The sequence below is a fragment of the Vanacampus margaritifer genome, chromosome 13, assembly GCF_051991255.1.
Source record: "Vanacampus margaritifer isolate UIUO_Vmar chromosome 13, RoL_Vmar_1.0, whole genome shotgun sequence".
Lineage (NCBI taxonomy): Eukaryota > Metazoa > Chordata > Actinopteri > Syngnathiformes > Syngnathidae > Vanacampus > Vanacampus margaritifer.
In genome coordinates this window covers 12114872-12128428 of record NC_135444.1, presented here as the reverse complement: position 1 = coordinate 12128428, position 13557 = coordinate 12114872, and the positions used below count along the sequence as shown (strand labels likewise).

The window sequence follows — 13557 nt, the reverse complement described above, 5'->3', positions numbered from 1 at the left end:
ACAGTTACTGAGGGTTTATGGTTTTCGTGGGACTTCTCCAACTTCATACCAGGAAGTGTGTATGGGAACGCCCCTTTGAACACTTGCGAAATCGGGGGGGGGGGGGGGGGGGGATCTTAAATCTGACGTCAGAAGTTGGAGAATCCAAGTGTGATATCACCGACTTCCTACCTTCCTCGAATGCAGCATTAGGTCATGACTAATCATGGCTCACCTTCTTTCCACTGATCTGACTATATGACTGGATAGCCGATAGGCCAAGACTCTTGAAGCCGCAAGGCCGCCATATTACTCCTCCCAAGAAATGTTTCTCGGGATACGATCCTATACATTTACAGTATCAAGATTGGAGAACATTTGTGACAGTACGTAATAGAAACAGCATGATTTATGATGTTTGAAATTTGTTAAACATAAACAAGAGTTTATTTTACAACTTGCCTTAAATACATGTATAAATTATGTGCTTAATGATGTTTACAGGAGGAAACTTGTATATATATATTTTTATTTAAGAATTATAACTGTAATTCAACAAAATATGCCTCTGCCAAATCTAATATCGAGGTCTAAGGAACTGAGAAAAAGGGGGTCTTCAAAGCAGCACATACCATCCACTTGTTAATTATTATTTTTTTACTTGTTGAAAAATAGTGACCACCCCGCCACTTTAACCAGTCTTTATTTTTTTTAACGTAAGTATCTATACTTTCACTTAACGAAAAGTACAAAACCAAATGTAACTACAGTGGCCTCAACATTAGCTTTTCTTAGTATAATGTAGACTTAAATACAAAAGCATAACCAGAGCTAGCTTACAATTTCATCATTGTAGGCTGCCACATGCCACCAGACATCTTACACCATGTACCATTTGTCCGCTCATGTGCGCAGATGACGACAGACGTGTCTCACCAGTCACACTTGGCTTCTTCTGACCAACCAATCAGAAGACCAAAAAAAAAAGATGACGTCATTGTGGGCCCTCTCAGGATGAATTTGAAATCTGATCGGTTAAAGCAACAAATTGCAAAATTGAGTTTACGTCACATCAAACACGCAAAGTGATTCTGAAGGCCCCGGGGGCAGGTTAGATTGACATGGCAACACATTGAGGCTGAAATCTGATTGGACGAGAAATCTAACAGCCAAGAGCAACACTACGAAATGAAGAAAACTCGTTAGGAAGACATTTTAACTGCTTCTGATCATGTTTAAGCTAACAGAAAATGACTTGCTGCCTCTGTTATTTTTCTTCTCTTTTTTTTAAAATCCAGCTCTTGTATTGGATGTGATTAGTTTGAGATAATCCCTGAGAGCAGCAGCAAACCCCCTCGTGCTCTCCTCCCCTCACGCTTACTCCTCCTCTTCTTCTTCTTCTACCTCCTCCTCCTCTTCCTCAGCCGCTGGTACCACCGCAGCAGTAGCGTTTCACAGTTCCAGCTGACCACAGCGCGCTGCTCACATGGCCGACGCTCCGCTCAACAACTCCTGGCCTTCCTTCTCCAAGCTCTGGATGAAGAGGTGGTCCTTCAAGAGAGGTAAGGGTCCAACTTTGCCCATTTTAGCTGACCTTTGGTGACCTTTATGGCTCTATGGTGAGGGAAGTACAATCATGTTTAATGGAATGAAATCAATTAGCACGCAAACGCACTTTTTGGAGGACAAGCAAGCACATGTTCTCATGTCGTTATGTGATGGGTGGCAGTTGTGTCACAAATATGTGTTAGCATCAGCGCTATATGACTGAGCAGAAGCAAACAGGAAGTGTTAGGTGTGCCTTCATGCACAAGCTAGACCATCAAAGCTCTTTTAACAGCTCACACTTGCTTTATGTTGCATCTTCCATGCGCGCGCGCACACACACACACACACACAAACACACACACACACACACACACACACACACACGCTCGTGTGTGCGTGTGCCCACATATGCGCGCGTGTGTGTATGTGGCTTGTTAAAAACATATCTGATAACAATATGAAAATGTAGTGCTTTTTTATCACTTAGTATCAAAGACATTAAAAAAGCCTCAATAAAAAAAAAATGCAATTATACTAGTCATGACTTTTTGGTTTTTGCTTTATTCAATTATTTTATATATATATATATATGTATATATAAAAAAACATGAAAATATTTAAATTTTTAATGAACCAATATATATGTATTTATATTTTATGTATAATATCTGATTACAATATAACAATTCAGTGCTCTTTTATCACTATCAAAATAAAAAATAAAACTTTTTAATGCAGTAGAAATGTAGCCCGAATTAAAATAAATAAATGCTATTATGCGTTATTATAAATTATATATCCATCCATCCATCCATTTTCTTGGCCGCTTTTCCTCACTAGGGTCGCGGGGGTGCTGGAGCCTATCCCAGCTGGCTTCGGGCAGTAGGCGGGGTACACCCTGAACTGGTTGCCAGCCAATCGCAGGGCACACAGAGACGAACAACCACACTCACATTCACACCTAGGGACAATTTGGAGAGTTCAATTAACCTGCCATGCATGTTTTTGGAATGTGGGAGGAAACCGGAGTACCCGGTGAAAACCCACGCAAGCACGGGGAGAACATGCAAACTCCACCCAGGAAGGCCGAAGCCCGGACTCGATCTCACGTCCTCTGCACTGGGAGGCGGACGTGCTAACCAGTCAGCCACCGTGCTGCCCCTAAATTATATATATATATATATATATATATATATATATATATATATATATAATTATAATAATGTATTATAAATATTTGAATTTGTATTTAACAATTATTTATCTGTTATTTTTTATATATGATAAATTTTTAATTAAAATGGTAAGTTAAATGTAAAAGCAACCATGATGCTTTTACAATTTTTTATTAAAATTTGTTTTAACTTGTATTCTTTTTTTTTTTAAACAGAAAAAAGCCAAATCATTTTATATTAAAAATTAAAACTCAAACGGAATTTTCTTGAAAAACATCAATTGATTGATTAAAATGGATGCAGTTCCACTCCAATCCTGTAAGTGGCAGTGATCTGCATTACAAAGCGGGCGCCAACCATCATACATGCAAACAAGTTCAAATGAATTCCTTCGTCTCAGAGTCTCCTTTCCTGAATTGTATCCACTACAAATGCCTCCTTGTTGTTCTTTATTTATTCTTTACTTTTTTTTATTTTAACAACTTGTGCAGTGTTTGTACTCTGTCTGTTGGAAGCTGGCCATGTTGTGCAGTTTCCAGTGCCTACAGATTACATTTGTGTTCCCAACCACATTGTGGGTGCAAAGTAGTTGAAATTGCCCACATCACATTTTACGCAAGGGGAAATCTAACGCCAATTGGGGGGATGGGACACTTCTAGAACTGATGATTAAAATGACACTCATGACTTGCTCAACAAGTTGAATCAGTATAAAAATGTACCCGTTGTGGTTATTTGGAAAACGCAAAAAAAAAAAAAAAAAAAACTCCTCTGTGGAGGTGACCATCAAGTGATCATTTTTGACTCACATGACGACCATCAAGTTCCTCTTGTGATTGTCATGTTGCTCCGCGCACCGATGAACGTGTTGCTTGTTATTTCCCTTTTGTTCTTATGCTTTTACGACTTTATGACAACATCAACAATAATAATGGTTGATTTTGTTATTATGATTTGAAGTATTTATTTATTGATTGCAGTATATTTGACTAAAATGTAGTGTAAGCGCTCTTATTTCTACCTTAACTAATTCACTGCCATTGACGGCTTTAGACGTCAAAAATTCATTTGAACTATTTCTATTAGTTTAACATTTTTCCACTTTTGTTAACAAGAATATACGAACCTAGAAAAACATTTTTATTGTACATTTAGAACAGTTATAAAATTTGTGATTAATCATGAGTTAACTATTGAAGTCATGCGATTAATTACAATTAATACTTTTAATCACCTGACGACCTAATTTTTAATAATCTTTTCTTTTTTTTGAAAAAAAGATTATTTAAAAAGAAGAAAAGATTATTAAAAATTAGGGCTTCAGGCGATTAAATTTTTTAATTGTAATTAATCACATGACTTTAATAGTTAACTCACGATTAATCACAAATTTTATATCTGGTCTAAATGTACAATATTTTTTCCCCCCTAGGTTTTCATACTCTTGTTAACAAAAGTGGAAACAAATTTTAAACTAATAGAAATAGTTCAAATTAATTTTTGACATCTATAGCCGTTAATGGCAGTGAATGAGTTAAAAGTCCATCTTAAACATTTCTTGACAATAATATGTTATATGTGACCTTACTAGTCAATTAAATTACATTTGTGGAATAAAAGTTACGAAGCAATTCAGGGGGCGGCCATTTTGCAACTTGCTGTCGACTGCAGATGGCATCACAGTTGCTCAGGGCTCAGGCAACGACCAATCACAGCTCACCGTTTTCTGAAGCTGAGCTGTGATTGGTCGTTGCCTGAGACCTGATCAACTATGATGTCATCTTCAGTCGCCAGCAAGTGGCAAAATGGCCGCCCCCTGAGATGGATAAAAACGGCTGCATTTTGCTTCATAACTCATATTCCACAAATGTAATATTAGTCAGAATGTAGTGAGGTCACATATAACATATTATTGTTCCCACAAAGTTTTTGAGGTTGTACTTCCTCTTTAATAAAAAAACATGCTAGCTCTAAAGGACACATATGCTGTTACAATATTGTTCAAGAAAAATGTCCGCTGCCCAAAACAACTTTTTGTGAGTTGTGTACATATAATAACATATTTTCACGCGAGTTCAACCACATTAAGGATACAAAAGAGGAAACGTGAAATAAATAAACTTGTAAAACAAAGTTGGCAAAACCACCCCCCATTCAATGCGATGTCTCGGGAGAGACTTTGTAAAAGTGATTTACTATTGATGACATTGAATTCAGCAGCAGATCGCTTTCAGTGAGGTGGAGACTCAGCTGACAATAACAAGCCCACACACACACTCGCGCACGTTTGATGGTGGTGTGATGTATTATCCATCACGCATGGGTGACCATAAAAGGCCTTTTCCAAGTTTGTTTACAAATGCGTGTGATTTAGTCATATAGAAAATCCAGTAGATGCACAGTACAGTATGTCAGCGTGTCTGCTGCTGCGTTTACATGGCAGCGTCTCTCTGGCTGCCATTTTCTAATTTATTGCCGACTTTATGGCTGCCTGGCTCTGTCTGCATTCAATTTTATATAATGAAATCTGCTCTGATGAAGTTACTGTACGTTAATAGCACACGATGACAAAGAAAGACGGTACGGATGATAAAGACGATGTTAATGTACACAAAGTGAAGCGCAAACTGAATTTCTGCATTAGTCATAAATGGATTAGTTAGCTTCTGTTTTCTGTGGTTAAAATCATTTTTCCTAATGACTGCACTGAAAAAACTATCATCTAAATATATTTTGGTTCTTTTTCTGCCAAGATATTTGCTCTTACCGGGCAGTTACTACTACTACTAATGCTATAACTCTATATGGGGAACTATTTGAAATAAATTGTAATTTTATGATAAAAATGTTTTAATAATACAACAATAGATTGCAAGAAAAAAAACTGGCAAAAAGTTGTAATTTTTCAGAAATAATTTGTAATATTATGAGGAAAAAAACTGAATTTACAAGTTTCATTTTTACATGAATAAAATGTCAGAATTAAAAAAATGTATATACAATAAATAAAAATGAAATTTCCAATTTCAGAAAAAAAATTATGTCCATGAAGTTAGAATACTACGAGAATAAAATATAAAATTGAAAGATTTTTAGAAAAAAAAGATTTTTGTTTTATTACTATAAGAATCTAAATAGTATGAGAAAAACACAGGTAATGATAATAAAGGTAGCATTGGAATCTTTTAGGAAGGGATCGGCGAGTACTGATAGAGGTAGAAGAATAAAAAGCCATTAATTTCATGCGATTTTAAGGAGAAATGCTATATAGGAATACATATGTTTTTAAATGATCAATCTTTTTTGGGAGAAATTTTAGTACTTAGAGTTGAGTACTCATGATGGTATCGGACTGCAAAAAAGTGGTATCACACATCAGTAATTTTTGGTTATTAACTCATTCACTGCCATAAATTCCTTAAAAAAAAGATTATTAAAAATTAGGGGCAAGAGGCGATTAAAAAATGTGATTGTAATTAATCGCATGACTAGTTAACTCACGATTAATCACAAATTTTATATCTGTTCTAAATGTACAATAAAAAAATTCTAGGTTTTCATATTCTTGTTAACAAAAGTGGGGAAAAAAATGTTAAATTAAAAGAAATAGTTAAAATGAATTTTTGACGTTTATAGCTGTCAATGATAGTGAATGAATTTTTTTTTTTTAAAGAAGAAAAGATAAAAAATTCGGGCTGTCAGGCAATTAAAGTTTTTAATCATAATTAATCACATGACTTCACTAGTTAACTCGCGATTAATCACAAATTTCATATCTGTTTTAAATGTGCAATAAAAACATTTTTAGGTTTTCATACTCTTGTTAACAAAAGTAGGGAAAAATTTTAAATTAATAGAAATAGTTCAAATGATTTTTTTACGTTTATAGCCGTCAATGGCAGTGAATGATAATAAATAATAATAATAATTGTAACAGCATATGTGTCCTTTAGAGCTAGCATGTTTTTTTATTATTATTATTAAGCTTCACAAGGGGCTTTTCATAATAGAACCAGGTCTCACAATAATGACGTTGAATTGGACACCAATGCAAACTGCAACCACAATAATAAATAATATATTACCAAAAAATAAGTTCACTATTTCCCCAGTGTGTCAGGCACTTTTTTCATGTTTCAGTTTTAGTATGTTACGGTATATGACCTTTTGAGGAGAAAACAAACCTGCCGGTCAGCTGCGTTGAAGTAGAAAAAAAACGCCAAGAAGTTTGGAGCCAGCTTAGCCGGCTTAGTCTCCGGCTTGGCTTCACGGGAAACGCTCTTATGAGATAAGACTTACGTAAGCTGTCATAACTGTGGCTTTCCCCTCTGCTGATGGTGTGGCTCAAGTCGCCACGGTAACCTGGACGTGACGCTGTCATTAAAATATGAAAAAGGTTCCTACTTTTTTTCCCCCACATCTGAAATATACTATACACACCCACGCGATCTAATCTATCAAAACAATAGAACTTTCATAATGGTCACATGATGTGATCTCACCTTCCTGTTAACAGTTTCATCTGTTATTTTTCAGCCTCTGAGTGCAAGCCATACAGCGAACCAATTGGACAAACAAGCGGACATGTTAGTAAACAACCAAGTAGAAGACTGAGTGGTGCTCCCGCAGGCACGTCTTCGCCCTCTCCATCGCCTCCCTCCATCACTGAGGATGTCTTTTTTGGGGGCGCCAATGAGGATCAGGTATTTTTAAGCACTTCATTTTTTAGACTTTATTTCCTTAACGGCAATTTCTATTTTCTATTTTAGTTTTTGTTATAAAGCTCAGTTAGTTCTAATGCCACAATATGTTTATTATTCTCTGATTGGCTGACGAGCAGTCCAGGGTGTGCCCTGCCAGTCGCCTGCAGTCAGCTGGGATGGGCTCCAATTAAGCCATCACACTAATGAGAGCAAGCGCTATCCAAAATGGAGGATGGAGGAATGTTTGTTATGATAGTTTGCAGTGGTGTACAAGTGCACTGCATCATTTGGGGAAGTGTACCTAAAACCAAAATGTTAGAAAAAGCTGTCAGCATGATGCAGTGCAGTTAGACACTGTAAATGTAAATTGTGTGCCTAATGTTGTGGACAATGAATCAGGTCAAATCAGTGGCGGGAAGTGATTTGAGTATCAAGTGTTTAGGAGTGCTGAGTTCCTGGCCAACCAAGGTCAGTTTCACTTTTTTGTAATTTTTTAAAAACAACAACTTCATCCTCGGAGTTACGTAATGTAGAGTAGTGTAGCGTAGCGTAGCATAGCATAGCATGGTTAGTGTAGCGTAGCAAAACATAGCATAGCATAACATGACAACATATTTTGGGGGGTGGGTGAAACAGTACTTTTGCCACCTGTGGTCCTTTCTTTGCAATTAATCAAAATTCAATTACAATTTCAATTATATCCACAATTACAAAATCAGCATAGTCGTAAAAAAAATATAATATTATTAATACAAATTTTTGAGTTGTTTGAATTTATACATTTGCACCTTTTTTAAATTTTACTATAACTAATAAATTCTGTTTCATTCAAAAGTAACTGGCATAATTATAGTGTTTAAATAAATTTTATTTGTCTTTATAATTTGTACATTTAAACATTTTCTTGTTTTGTACCAAAAATTAAATGATCGTCCTTCTGCACAGTGCACATGCTGCACTCCAACTTATTATTTTAAATATATAATATTATAAATTCTGTTTGGTCCATAAGAAACTTAAAAAAGTATGGTGTTTCTATTTTTTTTAATTGGTCTTAACCCTATAAAGCCTGAACCATGATATAAATGAGAAAAAAATCAGATTTTTTTTTTGTAAATAGAAATAATAATATATATTTATTAGTCCTTTTGAACAAAAAAAAAAGTTTTGGGAAAATCCACTTCCACATATGAATTTTTGATTTGTGTCATATTTGATACAGCCATTCACAATGCTTTAAATTTGTACATTTACAACTGTCAAAAATATCATAATAAGCAGACATGTCAAACATATTAGTATTTCCAAAAATCTGAAAGAACATTTAATAAGTATAGGTGTCTCTCCTTTCTCAATTGGGCCGATTTTGGAAGATCGCTGGAAAAGCCATCAGATGGGTGATACTGCCCTCTAATGGAGTATCCATGCAATGCATGTGTCAAATCATATACGTCAGGGTTTTAATGGGAAACAAATATTATAGTCATGAAATAGAGGGCTCAATATGTCTTGTATTTAATATGATACGTTAGGCTTTATAGGGTTAATATTTTCAAATGCTTAAACATTTTCTTGTTTTGTACCCCAAAAAAATAATAATCGTTTGAATAATCGTGATTTCAATTCTTGCTAAAATAATCGGGACTATTATTTTTTCAGTAATCAAGCAGCCTTTCCCTTTCCAGGATGCATCCTCTGTAGTGAGCGAGTCTGAGGTGAAAGGCGTGGAGGTGAGCAGCAGCATGGAGGACCTGCAGGGCCTCAGCTCTTCCTTTGGAGACTCGGACTACTTCAGAGACCTGGAGGTGAATCTTGACGGGCCTCTGAAAACCAGCAGTCCCGAGCTGACCTCCCAGACCGCAGCGCCCCAACTGACTGAGCTCGCGTCATCCGAGGAAGCGCCCGGCACCCTTGTGGTCACCCAGCTGAGCCCCGAACTCTTACCGAGCTGTGTGATTGACGGCCACGACTCCTTGGGCCCGGGAGTTGGTCTTAGGGTGACTATTGATCTGGACGAACTTTTGGCATCGATGGAAACACCTCACACGGAAACTGAATCACGTAACCATGGAAACACGATACATTTAAATGGAGATGTTGAGGTTGACAGTTTTCCTAATTTAGTGAGATCCATGTCGACCTCTCGAAGACACAGCTGGGGCGTCCCCGTTGCACCCATCAACCTGGGACGAAGGTACAGATCTCATCATTTATTATCTGTACTTTAACATCAAATATTGCTTGTAGCCAGTATGCACTTTTTCTTGCCCAAAATTTTCAAAATATTAAGAAGGATTTTTTGTGAACCGTCCATCCATCCTCATTAGGGTAATTGGTAAGATGGAGCCTATCCCAACTGACTTTGGGCGAAAGGCAGGGCTGAAAATGGATAGATGAATGGATGGATGGATTGAGTGGTTTGACAAACAAATAACTCGGCAGCGGCAGAATTGGTCAAAACACAGGCTGATGAGTCAGAAAAGACGAGAATAGGATATTAGTTTGACTGACAATATTTCCTACTGCTGTTTCTGTGCCGATGCGTGTCAGACTGAGTCTAGACGCCATGGCCATGGACAGCGATGGAGATGAGGATGAAGCAGAGCACAACAGTGACAGCTGCACGGACTGTCCAATGGAGGAGACAGACGGTCACAAGGAGAGACTCTCCTGCCCCAATGATAAGGTACATAGTCTGAAAGTGTGCAACATGGATACAGATAATTCATGAGTTTGGAAGCTATCATATAAAGTTGTTGTAAATATTATTTTTAAATCACAGTGGTGGTAAGCACAGAACAACATGCCCAAAGACACATTTTACAAATAAGTAAATAACAAATACTAACTTGGTTATATGTTCATTGTTCACACTTGACTTGTTTGTAGACACTCCAGTGACCCATATACCTAGCTACCCATATACCTAGCATATAGCTAGCTAGCTATAGCGACTTGAATACAGATAATAGACCTGAGTTTGAAAGCCTGTCTTCAAGACCTGACTCTTGATTTTAGCACTTTAAACACTGATAAATTGATATACAACATAAACATACTGCAAATGAATGGCATGAACGGAAAGCCACCACCAATGTACAGTCTTAAAATTAAGCTATTATATAAAGTTGTTATTTAAATACTAGTTTTAACTCTCAGTGGTTAAATCTAGCATACAGCTAGCTAGCTAGTTAGCTAACAATATAGGCTACCTAGCATATTGCTAGCTGGCTATATCTTTAAGTGTGAACAATATATTTTGTCCTTTTTCTTAATATGGCAAGGAGAAATAGTTAGGATGTCAATTCAGTCAATTTTTGTATTTTTGGATTACCACATTTGCGGTCCCTTCTCAAGGTTTCTAATTTTTTTTGCCTGATGTTTTTTTGTTTTTTTTGGTTTTTCTTTGCCCTCTTGTGATTCGATTAGGAGATGTCGTTGATGTTTGTCAATATTTGTATGCGAAGTATAGTTCCTTGACCAACATAAAAAAAAAGACAATGTAGCCTACCTGTCCTTGTGGTTTATTAAACATTTAAACTCATTGTGCTGTAATGGCAACCTTGCGACAACCGCCATAAAAACACAGATCAGTTCAGATCGATTACTGTTTATGTTTGCAAACATTTCAGGCCGACGGCGTTCCCGGCAAGCAAGTGTATTCCCGCTCGGACATCCTTGCCACAGACGAATGTTCACGTGCAGCACACGTCTCTCGTATTGTGCAGACATCCAAACAGGCTGCGCAGGCAGCAGGAGGTGGGTTTGACATCAACTTAATTAATGTCCATAAAATCCAAAATACTGTGCCCATTGTTTTGATATTTTCAGAGGTTGAAGTTGACATGTGCGTGTCAGTTTTGGTGACGATTCATAGCATTTTTGTGTCAGTGGCATTTAGCTTTTGTACATTTACAGTTGTGTTCATATGTTTACTTTACCCAAGGTTATGTAAACTTTCAAGCACAACTGCGTGTTTAATTTGTGTGTGAAAATTTCAGGCCAAAACGTTAACAACATTCTCTCTTTCCCTGGTGTAGCGGAGGAGTTTGACCCTGAGGAACACCTGCACTCCAACGAGGGGCAGAGCCATATGTAAGTCGACACTGTCGTCAATGAAGTGTGCTTAAACCCTCTCAAGTGAGGTCAGAGAGCATTACAGTACATGACTACGTGACTCCATCTGCTCAGGCTTAATGAGGCTTGAAAAGAAGACTCTTCTGGTTTTTCTTCTTTGATCCCACCGGGGTAACTGATACTGTACACAGGCAGAAAAAGACTTGAAAGTACCATCACCTGCTTCTCACGGTTCATTATGCCCGCCATCCATCCATCAATTTCCCATAGCACTTGTTCTCATTAGGTTAATGGAGCCTATCCCAATAAACTATCAGTCTACACTCAATAAGAGTAATTATTAGACACCCAGTGTCTCAAGATCCAGGGCCAAAGATATGTACAGTATTTATGCTCTTCACAATTTAAACACATCTTTTAACATGTTAAAATCAAAATATAAAATTAAGTATAATAAATCACTGACGGTGTTGCGGTTCACTCCTGACTTCTGTGACCATGTGGGTACGAATGGTCACCTGTCTGTCTGTCTGTTTTGTGAATAATGTGAATAATGACTATCAAAAATAAATATTGTACAATCATTAATGAATTCCATTGTAAATTTAATTTATTCAATAAAGCTCATAAATTGAATACAACTTAAACATCACATGCAACTCAGTAACTTTGTCAAAATACAATTATTTAATCTGAGCTACAATATAAGAATGACTTCCAATAAAATGATTGACTATAATTAATAAACTTCACAAATTAATACAATTTATATAATGCAACTAATCAGTTTTAAACGAACAGACTGGCTAGTTTTAAAATGTTAAAAATTTGTCAAAATCAAACGCTTAGATTGAGCTATTAAACTTAGAGTTTTTGATTGATTGATTGATTGATTGATTGGTTAGTTGGCTTAACTTTTTGTTTATAAAGTGCAACAAAAAAAAAAAGAATTGAAAAAATGTACAAAAAAATCCCCCACTGAAACACCATGTACTTAATTAGAGCCTACTGCATAATTAAATACATTTAAAATTAATAAAAAATAAAAATAAAATTATTCAATTAAAACAGCCCCATTGGCCCAATAATTGCCCAATAACAGCCACTCCCGCAGAAAGCCAATAAGGAAGTCACAAACAACTAGACAAAGTGCATTTTCTGCAAAAATTGCATGGGAATGTACTAAAATGTGATCCAAGCGGGGTTTGAACCCAGGTTCTCCGTGGTGGGAGGCAATTGCTCTAAGCACTGAATTCATGACTGATGGCATATTTATTTTGAAAAGTGTCATCTAATGCTGAAATAATAACCCATTTCCTGATATGATAGTCAGTTGGTACATATGTATATCACTTTGCAATTTGCAACATACAGTCGGAGGTTAGATTCGAACCTGCAACCTCCTGGTCACTCCACAATGCACTTTGCTAACAGTGCCACTAAGCAGTATCATGCTACAGCATTCCCACAAATACTCCCCAACACCTACATATATTAATTACGAGACCTCTGCTCTGTATTAATACAAAAAGTTCCAACACCCCAGAGAACGACCCCAATTCACTCAGGTCGCCACTGGTCTTGCCTGAAGGTACACCGTGATTCTGTGCGTGCACATGGCGTACTGCATCTGCGGCCTGTTATGTTCTCATCCAAACAGACATCTCCTCCCACGCAACACATCACAGAGGGGCTTTCCCCATTCCCCGCTGACATCTCTGCTCCATGTCATGTGTCCGCAACCTCCCCCTCCCACTGCTCTCCTCTCTCCCACCATCCCCTTAGATGGCGTGCGCGTGTTTGCGCGTGTCTCCGGTATATGCGCGCCGGTGTGGAGCGTGTGTGTCCGTTGCTTTCCTTTGCTCCAACTTGTCTTGTTTGTCTTAGGCTGATGGTACAGAAAGTTCTGCAGGAGCTAAAGTTGTACCACGGGTAAGTAAACAGGCGGCTGCTCGAAAACGAGGAGCGGTGGAGCAGTGTGTGACCCCTCTCAGGCACTGAATGTGTGTGTGCATGTCACCATGTTGGAAGGGAATACTGCAGAAATATCATATTTTCTCATATAGTGGCTTATT

The 13557-nt window shown here is 37.2% G+C and overlaps 1 protein-coding gene across 1 annotated transcript in view; it reads left to right on the top strand.

The window, feature by feature from the left end:
- arhgef18b (rho/rac guanine nucleotide exchange factor (GEF) 18b) overlaps positions 1-13557 on the top strand; it is a 51653-nt gene that overhangs the window by 1005 nt on the left and 37091 nt on the right. The window contains exons 2-7 of the mRNA XM_077584591.1: positions 1404-1541; positions 7239-7405; positions 9091-9599; positions 9956-10091; positions 11038-11164; positions 11446-11500. Coding sequence (XP_077440717.1) covers positions 1466-1541; positions 7239-7405; positions 9091-9599; positions 9956-10091; positions 11038-11164; positions 11446-11500 — 1070 coding nt within the window. The 5' untranslated portion in view covers positions 1404-1465. The remainder of the gene's footprint in view (positions 1-1403; positions 1542-7238; positions 7406-9090; positions 9600-9955; positions 10092-11037; positions 11165-11445; positions 11501-13557) is intronic.